This window comes from Lichenostomus cassidix, chromosome 13, assembly GCF_008360975.1.
Source record: "Lichenostomus cassidix isolate B80296 chromosome 13, HeHo_3.0, whole genome shotgun sequence".
NCBI classification, from domain to species: Eukaryota; Metazoa; Chordata; class Aves; order Passeriformes; family Meliphagidae; genus Lichenostomus; species Lichenostomus cassidix.
The window spans coordinates 8,173,673-8,192,078 of record NC_139494.1 but is presented as its reverse complement, the minus strand read 5'-3'; the positions used below and the strand labels follow the sequence as shown (position 1 = coordinate 8,192,078).

Below are 18,406 nucleotides of genomic sequence, written 5' to 3'. Positions count from 1 at the left end.
TGCTTTTATGATTATACAGCCTATATTTTTGACCACTTCCAAAAGAGCAGCAGGAAGGAAGCATACAGCATGAACAGAGGATTAATTCAACAATTAGGAACATTAATATTATGTTACTGGGCAAGCGTTTCTGTCTCCTCTCCCTCTAGCCCTCAATTTCCTTACACCGCAGGGATTCCAGTGGATGGCAAGGGAACAAAAATAAACCCAGGATGATGAATTTATTGCTTATGCATCTCTTCCCAGCTGTCACCCTCCAAACACTTTACAGGCATCCAGAAGCACAGTCTCCACACTGCAGCTGAGCGTGGTGGGTGCAGCACACAGTGAGGTGTGGGGTCCATGTCCCGGCCCCGTCCAAGGGGGTCCCTGCTGCACCCTGGCATGTCAGCAGGGCTGACACCCACCAGCCAGAGCCCCTAGCCTTGTCCCACACCCAGCTCCAGCTCCCCTGGCAGCAAGGGCCTGGCACTGTGCTGGAAAATGAGGGAGAAGGGGGGTTTGGCATCACCCCATGGAGGGTGTTTGAGAAATCTGTGGTTGGGCTGTGATTTGAGATGTCCTTAAATATTCCAAATGAAATACTTTGCTGAAAGCTTTTTTTTTCTCCTGACAGTAATAACAAGCGGTTACATTGTTTGAATGTTTTAAAACACACGGTTTATGTTTCAGGATCTTTGTTGTTCAGTGTTCTTTATTTATTTTGTTAACTAAAGCAGCAATTAAGTTATTTGTATTTTTGTTTCTAGGCAGTTCCCTTTGCTGATCCCACACCCTGCAGCACTCTGCACCTTTCTGTGCCTGACAGTGCTGTAACTTGCTTTTGCTCTCCTGTTTTCACAAGTACTTTCAAGTCACCCTGAAGACATTTCTGTCCATGCTAAATTTTGCAAACTCTCTGCAAGTCTGTCTGTGGCTGCACATAAGCTAATTTTCAGTTCAAAGGTATATGGCACATTTTAGCTGACTTCTGTCAGGGCTTTCCCGATCTTCAGCCTCTTTGCCTTCCCTGCTGCAAAAACAGCCTTAAAATCCGCTTTTCCGTGTATTTTAATTCTCCAAGAGGCTGGAGCAAGGTTCCAAAGGGTTAAGGTGGGGGAGGCCCCCAGACAGCCCATTCTTCGGTCTCAATGACCCAGAGCTTTTGCCTTTTCAAATGTATTTAACCAAATAAAGTGAATAGAGGATATGCAAATGCCTTTTCCGAAAGGAAACACAGCCCTGAATTGTTGTTGGCAGGTCAGAGCATCACACCACCCTCAGCAGCCTCTCAGCTGCGGGAGATTCGGGCCGGAGGAGGCGGCACAAAAAGACCCTTTTCAGGCAGAATAAAACCAGGACGCGGGTATTCCAAAGAGACAGAGGGAGGAGGTCACTGGGGATGCCTTCCCCCGGCACCTCAAAACCCTGAGTCCCCGTGAGGGTGGGGAGGCCCTGGCACAGGTTGCTCAGAGAAGCTGTGGCTGCCCCTGCATCCCTGGAAATGTTTAGGGCCAGGTTGGACAGGGCTTGGAGCAGCCTGGGATAGTGGAAGGTATCCCTGCCCTGTAGCAGCAAGAGTGGGGTGTGCAAGGGAGACCCACGGGGAGCAAAGGTTCAGGGGACATCAGGACACTGACACAGCTTGGGTGACCTTTCACAAGCTGGTGCTCACAGGCTGGTGCCCACAGGCTGCTCTCAGCTCCAAGGAGTTATCTGAACATTTGGCTGAAAAAAGATAATTCTGAAGGAGATCCCCTGGAGTAATGGAGAAAGGTTTTATCTAAAACTGAGCTGTATTTGAGATACTAAACAAAGCACATTTAACAGTTCAAAAGGGATTCTAATATATTTGTCTTTTTTTTCTCCATCATTGCAGCAAATCTTAAAACAAGCTCTAAACAATATTCTCTCCACTTCTTATAGCTAAATACTGTTCTCTGCAGAAAAGACGTTAAGTCTGCATCCTCTTCTGCAATTTCAGTGCTTAGATTGCTTCCAAATCACTTCAATCAACAGCAGAATGATTGACTCTTTTCTAGATAATTTTTCAAAGAGGAAAAAAAGAGTAGATTAAATCATTTTAGCAATCTCAGCGCTGATTCCTCCGCCAACCAGCTCATACTTGCCCTTGGAAAGGAAAAAAAAAAAGGAATCCCAGCTTAGCAAACACCTCGGTGCTTTCCCTGCTCTGGCTTTCGGCTGGGGCCATCTAGCAGCGAGTGGGACACCCCAGCGGTCACAGAAGTGTCAGCATGGCCCTTGAAGCTGATTTTAGGGGTTACATAGCCCTTGGAAAGGAGTTGCCTGCTGCTCTGGAGGTGAAGGGGAGGGTGGCTCTGACCCTTCCCTGAGGAGGCTATTCCTGATCCCCAGTCCCTCCTCGGGCATCATCACCAACCCACATGGGTGGGCACAGCCCAGGAGCTGCTCTACCTCGTGCACGGGGGCAACTCAGCCTCAGTTTCTGAATGGTTGGTGGGAGAAGGAAAGGTCATGTCAGCCCCTTTGATTCTCAGCCATGAATAAGCACAGTTGCTTGCCCAGGAAAGGAAGGGAAGGCTGTGCACAGTTTTCTGTCCGACAGCAGCTCAAGCAACAGCCCAGAGCAAGCTGCAGTGCCCTCTGCACCCATCCATGCACTGCCCGTGCTCTCAGCAGCAGGAAAAACACATCCTTTCTAAAGGCAAAGGATGCCAGGCTGAAGAGGGAGCACAGCCCCAGCAGCGGACAGGACGGGGCAGAGATCTGCCACATGGGCAACAGTCCCAGAGAGGAGGCTGTGCCATTGTCTGGGGTGAAAACACTGGGGGAAAAACAAATAGCTTGGCTGAGACATCATATTGGCATCCAAATAAGCAGGATCTGGATTAGTCATAAGCAAATCTGAGAGGACACTTGGAAGATTTTGTAGTTTCTAGAACTTTCCCAAATAAAAGTGTGTTTACAGCAGGGAGAGTCACACTTCTGTGGAAGGATCAGCTAACGTGGCACCACACACCAAGTCCCTGCCACCTCAGCACTTCTGTTTCTCAACCCAAAGTTGTATCTTAGAAATTACAGAATCACAGAGTCATTATGGTTGGAAAAGCCCTCAAAGATCATCGAGTCCAATGGTTAATCCAGCACTGCCAAACTCACCATTAAACCACATCCCAATGCACCACATCCACATGTTTTTCGAACACTTCTGGGTCCAGCAACTCCAATACTTCCCTGGGCAACCTGTTCCAGTGCCTGACAACCCCGTCCATGAAGAAATTTTTCCTAATATCTAACCTAAAATTCCTCTTGCACAGAAGAAAGTCACGTTGCAGTGACTGATGTGCCTGATAGCTTTGATGTGGCTGTCCTTCCTTTGTGGTCAAAACACAAACTCAGGTGTTCAGGCAGAGCATCCAAGTTCCCAGGTGTGAGACTGATGCTCCACTCCTTCTCGCTATCATCAAAACCCTCAGCAGCCAGAGCAGCAAAGGCTCTTTTGGAATTTATCTGCTAGAAGATGGACTTACACAGGTAACCACCCACCTCTGCCACAGGCAATGTCAGACAAAAGACCCTTTGCTGGGGTTGTTGTTTTTCCAAATAACCCAGCATTTGGAATTGCTGCTCCTGGGCCAAGTGACATGCTTGACCTCAGTGAGCAAAGCCACCTAAAAACCTCCCAGGGGCCTTTGGAGCCCGTTACTCAAAGAAACCAACTCATCCAGCACGGATTTTGCAGCGTGACTGTGCAGTGCTGAGAGGAAACTCCTCACTGCAGTTCACATGTGATGTCTCTGAGATTGTATCTACACCACCACAGCCGCTTCGTTGAGCAAATGGAAATGTGAGCTGCAGTCTTGCAACACCATGGCACATGGGTCTGAATAAAAAGACTTTTCCTCCCTGAACTGGGGCTTTCCTAGAGAAACGGTGATTTCCACTGAATGACACACTTTTTTTTGACAAGTGAGAATTTCTTCCTGTGGTGCAGAAGAAAATGGCTTGGACAAGTTGGTTGGATTTAGATTCTTTCCGTGTTTAGGAGAGTGGAATATCCCACACAATACATAAGACAGAAAAACCCCTTGTGTGACTGACAGAGGAGTTAGAGGGACAGTGAGCACTAATTTGGGGTTTGTTGGGGAATCACCATGGGGTCTTGCCAAAACCTTGCAGTGGACTCAGCCCACACCAAGAAGGGGCTGCATTTTCAACCACACTTTCCCAAAGTATTTGCTACACACTCTATCTACATCACTGCTTGTAAAAGCCCCAGCAGTGAGTAAAGGGTGATGACGCATGGCTGCAGCAGAGAGCTGGGCAGTAGGTGCTGAGCTACTCCTGTGGCTTTGAAACTCTCTCCTGACTAAAAATTCCCACTCATCTCAGTGTCTTACTCTTTCTCACCACCAGCTATCATGTTTTCCATAGTGCAGTCTCCAGCAGGATGGTAAAATATTTATAATTTTTCCTATATACAGAGTATAGGAAGAGGCAGAATGAGGCAAAGCCCCTGGTCTGCTTCCTCACCCACCTTCCCACCAGCCTCAGGTCACCTTGGAGGCTCTGTGACATTTATGGTGCAAGGAAGATTTGACACAGTAAATGACTTGTCACCAGTGTGTCCTGGTGGCACATTGTACAATCAATCCGAGCCCAGCAAAACATTTACCTGTACCATGCTGTATGGTATCAATGCTCAGTTCCTTGAAGTCTCCAAAAAGGACTTGCAAAGACTCTGAATCAGCATGTCTGGGAAAAAAAGCTCCTGGAGAGCCAAGCAAGACTCACAGCAAAATGCAGTAGAGCATGGAAAAGAGCATGAGGGTCCCCCCTGGAGATTCATGGATTTTGCAGGTATATTTCAAGCCACGTGCTCTCTGATGCACCTTTCACCACTGTATTTGAGTGCTTTCACAGGGTAAGAGGGTATCTGTGTTCCCAAATTCTGTAAGCCCTTCTGTTCAGAGAGAAAATAGGTGGGAGGATGAAGTGTTTTGGACCACCTGTACCTTCTCCAGAGGGGACAAGGCCAGCAAGCTGCAGGAGTGAGCTCTGAGCTGTCCCTCCTCCGAGCTGTCCCTGCTCCAGGCACCAGCAGCCCTGCAGGGATAACAGCAGGGACAGATGGGTCCCTGGTGCCAAGGACCTGCAGGGCTTTGGCTTCGCACAGTAGCACAAGAGACAGAAATAGCAGTGATGGAAAAAACCTCATTACTTGTATTGACCCATCCCTAAAGGATGTATGCAGAGCACTTAAAAATAAAAGAATGTATTCATAGATGGTTTTCTTTCCTGTTGATATCTGATCAGAAAGAGGGTGATTCTTTTATTTGGGTCTGTATGAAGAAATAATGGAGCAAAGTTAAGAGCAAGGCCACGGGAAAAGAGCTGCCCTGGATGCCTGTGAACCCATCAAAAGGTAACTCTCTGTGTCACGTAACCCACCATCTCTTTTCATCTCACCCAGACTTGCCTACAAGAGATCCAGGTGCTGATAGCAACTGTGCTGTGATGAAGGAAGAAGATGCTGGTATTTCTCCCAAAGTGCTTTCAGAAATGTACTCACAATGAAAGGTTTAAACCCTCTGGTGCTCTGCAGCGTTAGGTGACGTCAAAAGGGCAATTATACCCTTACTGATATAATGTTGTATTTCTTTTTTCCTGGCTCACTCCCAAGTCAGCTTTCCTATTTCTGAGGGTATTCAATTAATTCAGTTTACCATCTGTCTTCAAAGCTTCTCTCCTCTTTTTATTACTTGAATACATTAATAATATCTACAGTACTGTTGTGGAGACAAGAATCAAATAAATGTCTGGATTAGTCCAGAGCAGCAGAGAAAAATTGCTATGTCCTGTCTTTTCCTCTGAGGGAGCAGGGAAATCCAAATGCATCTACTCTTCCACTTTGATAGTATCTAGCAACTGTTCAAGTGGAGCAGTATAGAGGGATGGAGAATAAAAGCAACTAAATATACCTCAACAAATACCATGGGCTTTGCCTCTTGTGCAGCACCTGCCACTCCACAGGCTGGGCTGAGCAGCCTTGGGCATCTGCTCTGTACACAAAGCACAGCAGAAAATGTGTCTTATCCAGAGACCTGAATTTCAGGGCATCACCAAGGACTCCTGTGTCACAGCATGAGAGCCAGAATCAGGACTGCACAAGTCTGTTGTGACCTCAGATGAACCTCCCAGTCCTTCACAAATATGCACTAAGAAATATTTGGAGATGCACTGGTGCTGGTGGGAAGGGACAATGTGATGGCAGATTTCCCTTGTTGTGCCTCCACACATGGGTGCAGGTGCCTGCCTGGCCTCCAGCTGCTGCCAGGAGGCAAGAGAGCAAAGCCTTCCTTTCATGTAAGGCAGGACTGACAGGGCAGGCAAGAGGCTCACAGTTGCAGCCACATGCTAGAGAAGAGTGGAGGAGTAGAGGTAGGAAATCCCAGAGATTCAAGGGGTAAACTGGATTCTTGTACTACTTCAACCAAACCAGCAATGTGCAAATCCATGTTGTTGTTAGTTTTGTTTACTACACCACTCTCTGCATTCATCAGACCATCCAAGACTGCACAGTAGGAAATAATTGGCTTTGTCTTTCACTGGCTTCTACCATTATTTCACTGAGGTGAACATCATAGACTCATTCTCAACTTGTTAAAACTTTTCTAATGGTGCAGAAATTAATTTGAATTAAAGAAGAGTGCTCCACTGGGCTGTAATGGCCAAGGAGCCTCTTGTTCACTAAATCAGTGAAGCCACAGTGACTCTTTTGCAACATGGAGTGGTGACCAATGGGATGAGAAAGCCAAAATCAGACATGAGAGCAACAACTGCTGCTCCAGGGCTGAGCTGGTGCCATGCTGCCAGGTCAGGCAGAGCCATTGGCTCTCTGGTGGGATCCATGTCCCAGAGATGACCTATGGTGGCTTACATCCCAGTGCCACTGCAAAAGGCAATAGCAGCACCTCTGTCTTCTGAGGGCACCTATTCTGCAGAGAGAAACCTTGGGCTAAAGTCATGTCCACACTAAAATAAAGTGAGGCCCCAGACACACACTTTGGGATAGCCAGATGCACATGAGAGAGGAGCTGGGACGCAGCAGAAACACTGAGATGTGAAGCACAGAATTCAATACCGCAGGGTGGATGTGGAGGTCTGAGGGTAGGAACTCACACAGGAGACCTGTTCCCAGTGGGTCCTGTTCTCCTCCTGTCATCATAAACAAGCGTGGTGCAACCAGTAATGAGGCTCAGAGCAGTCCCTGGGGCCTTGGGACCCAAAATACTGAAACAAACACTTGCCCACAGCTTCCCAGCCAAGTCATCCTTTCTGTTTCACCCATGTAATTCCCTCTGGGCCATAATTTCATTGCATGAGTTTTGCTACAGCTCTAAAGCAGCTGATTCAAGCTGCTGATATAAGCAGCTGTAAGGCCACTGCCTTTAATGAAAGCCACCAGGATATTTTCAGAGGCAAAATTCAGGCCAGCAATTTTAGCTTCCCTTTTTTTTTCCCTCAGTGTGAAACATCCTTTTTCGTAATCAAAATCAGCAAGTATACACGAACAGAGATAATTACAATCTTTTCCATTATCAACATTCCCCTTCAGAACATTTACCTAATGATGCTAAAATGCTGTCTTTTAAAACCATTTTCCCCTTTGTACTTCTCCTTGGAAGTCTAGAAGGAAGCTCTTTGATAGATAAAGGGGGAAATAGCACAGACATTGAACATTACCTTTCCTTAGGAAAGACACTTCACACAGATTCAAAGGACTCGATTTCAAATTGGCACAGCAGAGCAATTCAAGATGAATCTTTAAATACCTTACAGAAATCCTCCTGTTTCAGACTTGCAAGAATTTCCTAATGCAGACCCACTTGGAACCGTCATTGCCTGCCCACAAAACAATGGGATCCAGCATCACCCTCTGTCCAACAGCTCTCAACACGCACACACCCCTCCAAGCGCGCCGCCCTGTTTCACATACCCACTACAGACAAAGTGCCCCGACAAATTTACCGGAGATGGACCGGCGGAGTAAACCAGCAGGAGTATTTGAGAGAAATTATGTAATGCATCCCGCTGAGGTCTCTGCACCACTGCCATAGCGGCTCTCTGCCGCACGCATCGCGCCGAGCATCATCCCATCCCCAAGGCAGAGCGCCGCTCCCGCCTGCCTCTGCCCTTTAAAGAGCTTGGAATACCCTTTATCCCAGCGCAGGGCGGGCCATGGGGAGCCGGATCGCAGGCCCAGAGGCCGCCTCGAAAGGTTCGGGTTGGTACTACCGTGCCGGGGCGGGGAGGGGATCCCTGCCCGCTGCGGAGAAAGGGAGCGGGGAAACAGGGAGCGGGGCGGGAGGAGGACAAGCCCCCACTGCCGAGGCGGGTCGGGGGATGCACTCACCCAGCAGCAGCCAGCCGGAGCCCGCGGAGCCCAGGAGCGGGGCGAGCATCCCTGCGGCGCGGCCCCTGCGCCCCGCTCCGCGCACTGCGGCGCTCACTGCGCACCCCGCCGGCCCGGCCCGCCGCGCCCCGCCGGGCCCCGCACGCTCCCCGCCGCTCCCCCGGCGGAGGGCGGTGTTTTTAGCAACCCTCCTCCTCTCCCCATGCTGCTGAGCCCTCCAGATCCCTCCTAAAAGGGGCTATGCTGCCGGTGGTGCGCGGGTGCTCGTCAGAGCATCCCTGCCCCCTCAGACCCACGAGCGGCGGCGGGGGGAGCGGGGAGGCAGGCGAGGGGGAGAAACTTACTCCTTTATGGCTTTATTTTCACCTTTGGCCGAGGAAATTGCTGCTGGCCGGTGACCTGCAAGAATGGTATGGTACTAAAGACAATCAGAGATGCTGAAACACACCCCGCTTCATCAGCAGAGACAGCTCGGCATTGCCTCTAGACATCTTGTCATCATACAGCTCGTGGCTACTGAAGGGAAAAAAAAAAAAGGAGGCAAATTGTGTGTGATACTAAATACACGGAGAGAGGAGTGGATTTGTGTTCGTGACTGTTCCCTGAACAAGCTAGTTGTAAAAAAACTAATCTCTCGGCTCCATGGTACATGAAAGGCTTTGCAGAAGAAGGCGTTAACAGGGCTGCACCAGTGGTGAGAACACATCTTGCATCCCTCTGGGAATCACAGTGCCAGTGGGGTAAACAGGATGGGAGTGCCAAAGGGGAGAAGAGATGCTGTCTTTTTATCCAGCCTTTTGAGTCACTAAACATGGCAGGTCTGCACAGCAGGCAGAACTGCCTACTCCAAGCTGTGATATGCAGCTGTTTAACTCTTTGGGAACATGGGCCAAGATACATCAATAAAATTCCTTGCTTGGAATTAGCACCAATTCAGGTATGTTTACAGCTGTGCAGGGCACACATTTCCTTTGAAATAAAAGCTTCTGGTTTTCTTAAAGGTGAAAATGAAGCAGATGGAAATGAAGAATTTCCATTCCATGGCAAAATTTTTTCACCATGTGGTTTCCTTCTGATTCAATATGAGAAGGACTTAAAAAAATTTCCTGTGTTCAGAAGCCCAGCAGCTGATTAAACCTGATGTAATTTGTGTTAGAGTCACCACTGCCCACTCCTGAAAGCTGTTATAAAATCATCGTGTCCATTTTAGTCAAGGGCTATTTGTCCTCTTAGACTCATGATCTCAAGGCAGGAAACCATCATCAAGCACTCTAACAAGTGAGCTGGGAATCAAAAAGAACGGTATCTGGTTCCTCAGATTGCAATTCTCACAATAAATGCCTCTGAAGCAGTTGGGACTTCAACTACACCTTCAAGTGCCATAAAATCAATCAGCTATAAAATAGGACTTGGCAAAACCATTTCTACTGCCATCTATTTTGCTTAAGAGTCAGATAGATTATACATTAAATACTGCACAATCTATTTTACTTAAGAGCATTTGTAGCCTATTTCTACAGCCTACTTTCTTGAGAAGGAAAAGCAATTTCTACCCCAGTTTTTACCTGATTCCCTGCGGCAAATTCTGTGTTGCAAGGCTGTTAGAGTGTCTCATCTTTTGCAGGCTACCTGGATCATACAGTTCCCATGTCTAAGCAAGTCCAGACTTCTCCCTGAACCACCAGTGTCACTTATTGAGCCTTGCTTCTGGGCTCCTGAAATCTCTGTTAGCTGGGAATCACAATACTGAAGCTAACTGATACAACAGAACAAATTGTCCTAGAGATATTCAAGGCCAGGTGGGACAGGGCTCTGAGCAATATGATCTAGTTGAAGATGGCCCTGCTCACAGCAGAGGGGTTGCATTAGATGGCCTTCAAAGGTCCCTTCCAATCCAAATTGTTCTACGACTTGGGATCTCTTGATCTTTGAGATGGGCCTTTAAAAATAATACTTCCATAGGGAAGTTGAGGGACCAGAGGAAACTGGCTGAAGAGTACCAGCTCCCAAAACTTCCCTAAGCAGATTTATGCAAACAGATCTGCACGTGCAGTAGCACAATGAATCCTGGAAACACCTTTTATTCATCTAACATGGGAGTGAAGACTACTGGCACAACAAATCCCACCTGGACCTCCATGCCCTTGCTTTGGGGAGCCATGAGGTGTCTGCCTATGCTCTGCAAAGCAGAGCTTTCCTGACCTCAGCATCTCCTGCAGCAGCTCCTCCACACTCTACAGAGATTAAAAAAGACAAGTGACTTCCTGTGTTTCACCACAAGTTTCCTGCCTCTTTGCAGAGTTCTCATAAACCTTTCTGTAATTCTTGACTTTAAAACCTTCTCTGTAACTACAGTCCAAGGCAAACTTGGCTAAACTGATTATCAAAAGCCCACCTACACTTTTCTGAATTTGTCCACACCTCAACAGCAGTTTAAATGCTCTCACTTACTGGCATAATAGTAGTGGATGTTCTGCCTTTGGAGGTGTCGTAGTGACAGACACCTGTGAAAATGATGCTGAAATTTTCCATGCTAGGAAACCACCCCGAATATTATGATTCACAGAAGTGCCCCAAATCGCTACTGCACCAGAGCTATCTCTCCTGCAGAGGACCTTCAGCCATCAAGATATTTAAGCCACCACCAACAGTAACCTTCCTAATAGAGCAGAGGGCAACATCAGGAAAAAACTGGCCAAGGCATCTGAGCTTACACCTCTCTAAAGTATGCAAAGTTTTCCAATTCACCCCAGAAACTGTTACTACCAGAACCCCCATCTTCTGTTTGCATCACAGCCTGGGCTGGGTTATAGACATCAGGCACTGCTCCCTCTGTGAGTACAAAAAGGTTCCTACTTGTTCTCACAATTAGGTACAATGACATTAGCCTAGCAGGGAAGTAATCAGTTTATTTCTTGCTTGAATACATTTATGTGTCTGTTCAGGAGTCCAATATAATCTGCTTGCCCCAAGTATTACTGATATAAAAAACCCTTCAGAAGTATTCAATTTTGTTAAATATTTTTAAAAGCATATGCAATGCATTTCAAGCTGTGATTTACATGCTTTTTATTTCAGATTTTGCAGTCTCTCCTCATTCCCAACCAGCTGGTAAATAGTTACTATGGCAGCACCTAATGCAGAGTGACTCAGCACTCCCCCACATTCCAGTAGCAGCGCTGTCTGCCCTTCTGGTTTCTTATGATTATAACCTTGTCTTCCCTTTATTGTTTCATTGCAGAATTATGATGTTTAAAAGATCATTCTTCCCTTGTGAAACTCAGCATTTATTGATGGAATCAATGCAAGAATCTGCTAAATAAAGATCATACCTATTCAGGAAGCTATTTCAGCTTTCCTTTTGTGTTGATCACAAAGATGTTTGAATTGTTTCCATCATATCTCAGTGTTTCTTTGGAGCTTTATATTGCCAAGTGAGCTTGTCTCATATCAAACCACAACACGCCCAGCTCCAAAACAGCCCTGTCTGTTTGCTAGTGAGCAGAAACCCCCCTTCCCTTTGGTAACGTTCAAAGCTCCTTGCTTTCTGTACCTGTGTTTTTTCAATTTGCTTTTCTTTGAAGGTTGTATTTACACCAGGAGTCCTCTCTATTATCTTTTCTTTGGATTTCAGTTCAACCCAGAGGTGACTGACCAACCAGTCACCACTGTTACCAAAACTCTTTGAGTGTGACCATCCAGCCAATTCCTTATCCACTACAGTCACCCAATTTATCAAGCATAAGGGCGTGAAAAGGTTTTGGCAAGTCATCAATTTAGAAGAAATTCTTTTTGGTAGCAGTGAAACTTGCAAAGTCTGTGGTTTCCCATCTCATGGTTGGATTTCCCCAGAAGTGGAAGGGTGTGAACTCTCTCATCGTGGATTTTCCTGCCATTGAGATAGCTGTTTTACTGTATTATTACATTCTGGACGAAAGTGAATTTAAATTGGCTGCCTGGGGATCGCAGCTGAGTTAGTTTCTTAACTTTAACTTTCTAAAATTACAGCTGACAGATTTATGACAAATAATATCGCAAGTATCTGTTGGCAAGGTAGGTACTTTTCCAGTACACTTTATGAACATTAAGCTAGTTCTTTTAGACCTGGAATGCAAAAACATGCCTGAGGAAGACAGATTTATTTTTCCGTCTAGCCCTGCAGGCATCTTTCACTTTTTCCTCAGCTATTCCGACCCCTCCCAAGGCTGACATCACACAGGAAGCTCGAGCCCTTCCCAGCGGCTGCTCACCTGCTCGGGTGTGCTCAAATAGAACAAGAATGACACAATCGCGGCCGGGACCAGGGCTCGGCTGGTCCCCGAGGGCTCAGGCGACACCTCCAGCACCACGGACAGCGTCAGCGCAGTAATTATCGTAATTAATTAACAAACCCGTTCTCTACCCCATTAAACCACTGACGGTTCTGGTGGACTCCCCACTGTGTTCCGTATTACTGCCAATATTAGAGATAGCAACAGTTATTAATGTGTTACCCCAGAAGATGCCGTTGCTCCTTCCTTGTCTTCTGCTTCATCACCAGCCTCCTTTTCCCCCATTTTATCTTTTTCTACCTGTGGAAGAGAAGATAATGAAGTCCATCCTGCACCTGGACTAACAGAACCGTTTAGGTTAGTAAATGCCTTTGAGCTAATCAAGCCCAACACTCAGCCATGTCCCCAAGCACCACAACCACACGCCTTTTAAATCCCTGCTGGGATGGCGACTTCACCCCTGCCCTGGGCAGCCTCTGACAGTGCCTGAAGAAATTTTTCCTAATAACCCATCTAAGCAACTCGACGCTGTTTCCTGTTGTCCTGCTACTTGTTCTGGGGGAGAAAAGACCAACCCCACTGGCTCCAACCTCCTTTTAGGGAGTTGTAGAGGGGAAAAAGTCCACTCTGAGATGCCTTTTCTCCAGGATGAGCCCCCCCCATACTTCCCAATGGTCATCTCATACAGATGGTTGTGGCCCTCTGACTGAGGGCTGGAGGCAATGAGGGTGCTCGGGATGGCACAGGATTTGTTTACCAGAGGGCCAGCACACAGATCAGTGCTATCTGGCAGCCCAAATCCTGATGATGAGGTAGGACTACCATTACAATAAATCTGTTTTGCATCTCATAGCCAAGAGAGTGGTTCCAATTGCTGCTGAAGGCTATGCAAACATGCTACATGGTACCAGGTCTCCATACCTTCCTCACCTTGAAGATTTAGAGAAAGATATTTGAGCTAAATGAATGGACAAAATCAACCCTTTGAAGTCAAAGGTAAACATTCCCTCCACCCAACAGAAAGAGTTCTTTTGACCTCTACATTGGTGCTTAAAGCATTCCCAGTTTTCATATTGTTCATATCAGCTGGCAAAGCATGATGGTTTGCTAGCAGCTCACATTTAAACTACATTTCTGTCAGTGTGATCTTACCTTGATGGCAAGGGTACAGCCATTGTATGGCTGTGACTGAGCTGGAGACCAGCATTCTGGAATGCAGGGCAGGAAGAAGCTTTTGGGACTGGACTTAAATGGTCTCCTGTGCCCACAGGAAGGGTGTGGGCAGGAGCCCAGGTGAGGCTGGTCAGGGCCACCAAAGCCCATGAGAGCCCTCAGGACTCCAACAGTTAAAAACTTTCTGCTGCAAGAGCTCGCTCTTAATGTTTGACTCCAGACACTTGGCATAACAAAGGTCTCACTGCATTCTGTAATAGCACTAATTAATGTCTTTGATCTGTTAAACTTTCACAGTAAATACTTCTCATATATACACACAGAAAAATACAATTCTTGAACTCTGAAGCAATTTACCAAGTGCAAATTTTTTGTATGTCTCATTAATTTCATAAAATTCCACCTATGCATGACTGTTAGCTGAAGTCCATAACCTTAAGGCCAAAATCTTCATGGTTATAAGGAAAAGGCTAGACACAAAACCTGTACTCAAATATTCACAGGAAAACTCAGTTGATTGACCATGAAAAAAAGTAGGAAAATATAGTATTTCATTTTGAGAATACAGAAATACCAACAGGCATTAGATTAGAAATGGTATAATGACCTAGTTTGTTATTTTGGTTTCTGTTTACATCTGTTCATAACCATAAACTCTCTGAACTACTTCTGGTGTTGTTATGCAAGGAGTGCACAGGTGCCACTGCTGCTCTGCTGCTGCCCCAGCAGCAAAGACAAAGCAAAAAGAGAGTTTTGAGAAAAAACCCAAATCCCAGACCCACTCTTCTTACGTGACAGTACGAAAGGAGAAAATGAGTAGTTCTATTATGATTGTTGTGGAACAAATGAAGATATCAGAGTTGGACAGAAGTAATTTAATCCCATAAACCATCGTGCCAGCTATGCTGAAATCACATTAAGCAAATAAGTGATATTCAGCTTAACCTCTTCTGGCTTAGAGGACATACTCACAGCTCGAATCCAAAAGAATCCAAAAGGATCTGTCAACAAAGCAGAGCAAGCTCTGGTCACACTTATGCTGTGCCCAGAAGAGCTTAATGCTGCTGCAGGAAATTATGTTAGACCTCCATCAGACTGGAAGTAAAGCTTCAACCTCTATATAAATATAAACATACACTGTAATGACCTTTGTGCTTTCACTAGACAAAGGCTCTTCTCTTTGGGTTTAGATAATGGACAAATACAGGTATTGTGGTTCAGCTTGCAGCTCATGAGCCACACCTCTAAGGTAAGTAAAGGACAAAGCCAAGACCTGAGCATATCCGAAAGCTAGGAACTCCTCAACTTTAGGTGGAGTTTTAAGTGATAACTTATTTATATTAAATAATTTTGACACAGATTTTGTCTGGAGACAGCTGAATGGGAAGCTGATGCTTCCCTGTACACAGGGAAGAGTTGTGTGGGCAGTGAGGTTGTGCAGTGGCTGAAAAGCGACTGTTCTGCTGGTGAGCCAGTGAAGTGTCAATCCTAGTATTTTAAAAGCATCCAGGCTCTTTCGAGCTGTAAGTGCTCCAATAAAGCACTCTGCTTCACCAGCCTGTGTGAGGAGAGAGTACTCAAGGCCAAATTTTGTCATTGATCCACAATGTGACCTTGTCAGTGTCAGCAGACTGGCAGAGCAGGGCAATGAGCTTCCTACCTTGTTTTCTCCTGTAGCAATCCCTTTTGGATCCCTGGTTTTGAGGAAGATGCCATCTGCTGTCAGAAGCTCATTCAGACAACAGGGACAGAATCAACTCCAGTAAAAGCATCAGATGTCAAAGAGCTGCAGAAATTGCCCCATTAAGAGTGCAGGCTAAAATACCTTTATATAACTTCTTATTACTATCTATCATCTCACAAATTTATTCATGATTTTCTATTAGCTTGTACCCAAAGGGAGCATCTTTTAAACGAGCATTTGTGTTGCAGACAAAAAGCCCTTTAGCCCAGTCTATCAGTAATTTGCCTTTTTGCCCTGATCATCTGCCAGCTGCCTATTTGTGCTGAGTTAATTAAAAGATAGAATTGGTAGGTCATGAAATTTTTACAATAGCAAGGTTAAGAATTTAGATAACTGTTTAAAAACAAAGCTAAAAGAGGTATGAATATCAGAACTGAACCTGAATGTGGCAGGTATTTTAGAAGTACTGTAGAAGCATCAGCACTGAGTTTGTCACACATGGAAAACTTGCTGTCTACCAAGGTAACAGCAAAAGTAGCTGTTAAACACTAGATTTTTCATTAATATTTTGAATCAAAGAATATTTCTTGAAAGGGAGTGAAATACACTGTATGGTTTAATAAAATGGATGTAATGGAAACAAATCTCAGTTGCAATTAATGGGTGCAAGACTGCAAAAAGGGGGCATAAATAAAATGAAAGTGATGAGGGCTTTGGATCACTTCAGTCAAAGGGAAAAGCCATTGCATGAAACAATTAATTGCTCACAAGACCATGTTTCAGCAGCAACATTTAAAGCCAGAATTAGCAGGAGAAAAGAACTGAATTGCTTAATATCCTCTGGAAAAGGAGGTGGAAATTTGAGAAGGTGTGGAGTGATGCCAAGTACTCTCTGAAGCCGAGTATGAGGCACCATAGTAGGATCTCACAAAGATGCGTGATTGGGCAAGAAGATGGCACAAACCCCTCAGTGTTGGTAAGCACTGACATGCACCCAGAAAACATAACCTAAGTAGGTACAACAGAGGATGAGCTGGCGTTTTTAACGACATGAGGAATGCTTCTGTTGAGCTAAGCTCTTTATACCCTAGAGGGAAGAAGGTAACTCTCCCAGGTCACTGCCAAGTGCAAGCCCTTGTTGCTCTCCATAGCAAAGTGCTCTGCTTTCCAGAAGGCTTTTATTTTCCATTTACATCAGTACTTTGAAAACACCTCTTGAATGCTAAAGCAGCTGCCTTTAAGCACACAAGAGACTTCAAGATCCTTTCCTGATACAGGTCAAGCCATTCCCTGGAGAGCAATGTTTCCTTCTGCCTTCCAGAGGAGAAGAGCGATAGCAGCTGGAACTGCCAGCCAGCAGCACTGAAGCAAAAGGCATGTTGTGCTGCCTGTGACACTTCTGGATAGTGATGGTAAAGGCACTGTCTGCTGGGTGCTTTAAAATAGCACACTTACTCCCAGAACCTATTTCTCTTTTCCCAAGGGTGAGAGGTACTGAAATGCAGTAGTTTATTAGACAATCAAATGAGATCTAGAAAGCTATTTCTCTGTATTCAGACTTAGTACAGACTGAAATCCTCACAGCAACCTTAAAAGTCCCTCTTTTTTTCCCTCAACTGAATAAACTGACATTGATACATATTTAATTTCTCATTTCTGTGTTGTCACATCAGTTTGCTTGCAGCCATGGGGATGCTGTCATGGGCCCCATCCTGCTCAGTGCACACCAATGGGCATGGACTGTGTGCTGCCCTCTCCACAGCTCTGTGGGGAAAGCAGTCTGGGAGACACAGAGAATAAAAATATCCTGGTTGTTTGAAATGGGTTAGAAATTATTGGTCGCTCTTCTTGTTTGTTTAAAAATAGCACAGCAGTTCTAAACATTGATGTTCCTCTCACCAGATCTAGAGACGTCAGAAACTTCCAAAGGATGTGATTAATCTTCCAAGCAGGGTCTCTTGCAGCTGCTGGGGAGCCACAAAGCTCCTTGAGACATTTGGCTCCACAAACTCCATATTGGGCTCTTTAACCTCTGACTCTCGGCGTTTTTGCCGCTAAGTTGCCGGGGTGCATCACCAGCTCCCACACAGCCGCAGGTATTTTTCCACCACACTGGATCCCACTGGTTTTGCCAAGCTGGAGGTGACGCCCTCTCCTAGTGCACTTCCGAAAGATGCATCGTTTCCCTTTTGTGGGAAGCCTCATATGTTACCTGTCATCTTCTTTTCGCAACAGACTTATCAATGTTTCATCACCAGGGCAATACTTTCCATGTTAACTGGGATGTTGACTCATCTTGAAGATGTCAGGAGGTTCTAAAAATAGGACCAAGTATAAAACGATATTTAGTAAAACTGAGAACATGAAATGACTTTTGGTTTGAAGTCCCCGTGGCCTTATCTAGTGCAGTTCACTGAGTTCCTAAACATGCTGGTGTCACTGTGACTCTGCAAGGTACTTTGCCTGGGATTTTGGGGTTTGGTTTACTTGGTAAAAGAAACCCCAAAATTATATGGGAAAAAATTACTTGGAAGGATTCTTAAGCTTGCAAAGCAACAACTTAAAAGTTGGAAATGTTTCAGAAGAACTGCCACCCAAGAGAGGTCCACCCTGAGCAAAACAGAGATTCAACAAATTTTTCATGGGAAAAAAATTGCAAAATATAACTAAAGAAAGTTTGAAAGCACAATGTAAGGAGACTAATATATGGTCACATAAGCAAACTACATTTTAGGATTTTGTCTCTAAGAAATTATAGAATAATTCAGTTTGTAAAAGACCCTTAAGATAAGCTTCTCAGTGTTCAACTTGGTTTTAATTTGCAATAAGGTATAAAAAGTGGTAAAAAGATTCATTACCCAGACAGGAAGTCGGATTTGTGAAACCTTTTACAAGGTCATT

The 18,406-nt window shown here is 45.5% G+C and overlaps 1 protein-coding gene across 6 annotated transcripts in view; it reads right to left on the bottom strand.

The window, feature by feature from the left end:
• Positions 1 to 12,948, bottom strand: part of ACSL6 (acyl-CoA synthetase long chain family member 6) — a 62,044-nt gene extending 49,096 nt beyond the window's left edge. For 3 of the 6 annotated variants that reach the window (XM_085073516.1, XM_085073510.1, XM_085073509.1), the window contains exon 1: positions 8,378 to 8,523. In XM_085073516.1, the coding sequence (XP_084929642.1) occupies positions 8,378 to 8,426 (49 nt within the window). In that variant the 5' untranslated portion in view covers positions 8,427 to 8,523. Of the gene's footprint in view, positions 1 to 7,796; positions 7,867 to 7,992; positions 8,100 to 8,377; positions 8,524 to 12,870 lie in introns of those variants that run through there. The other 3 variants (XM_085073513.1, XM_085073514.1, XM_085073515.1) reach the window with 3 other exon arrangements.
• Between the last annotated feature and the right edge of the window lie 5,458 nt (positions 12,949 to 18,406).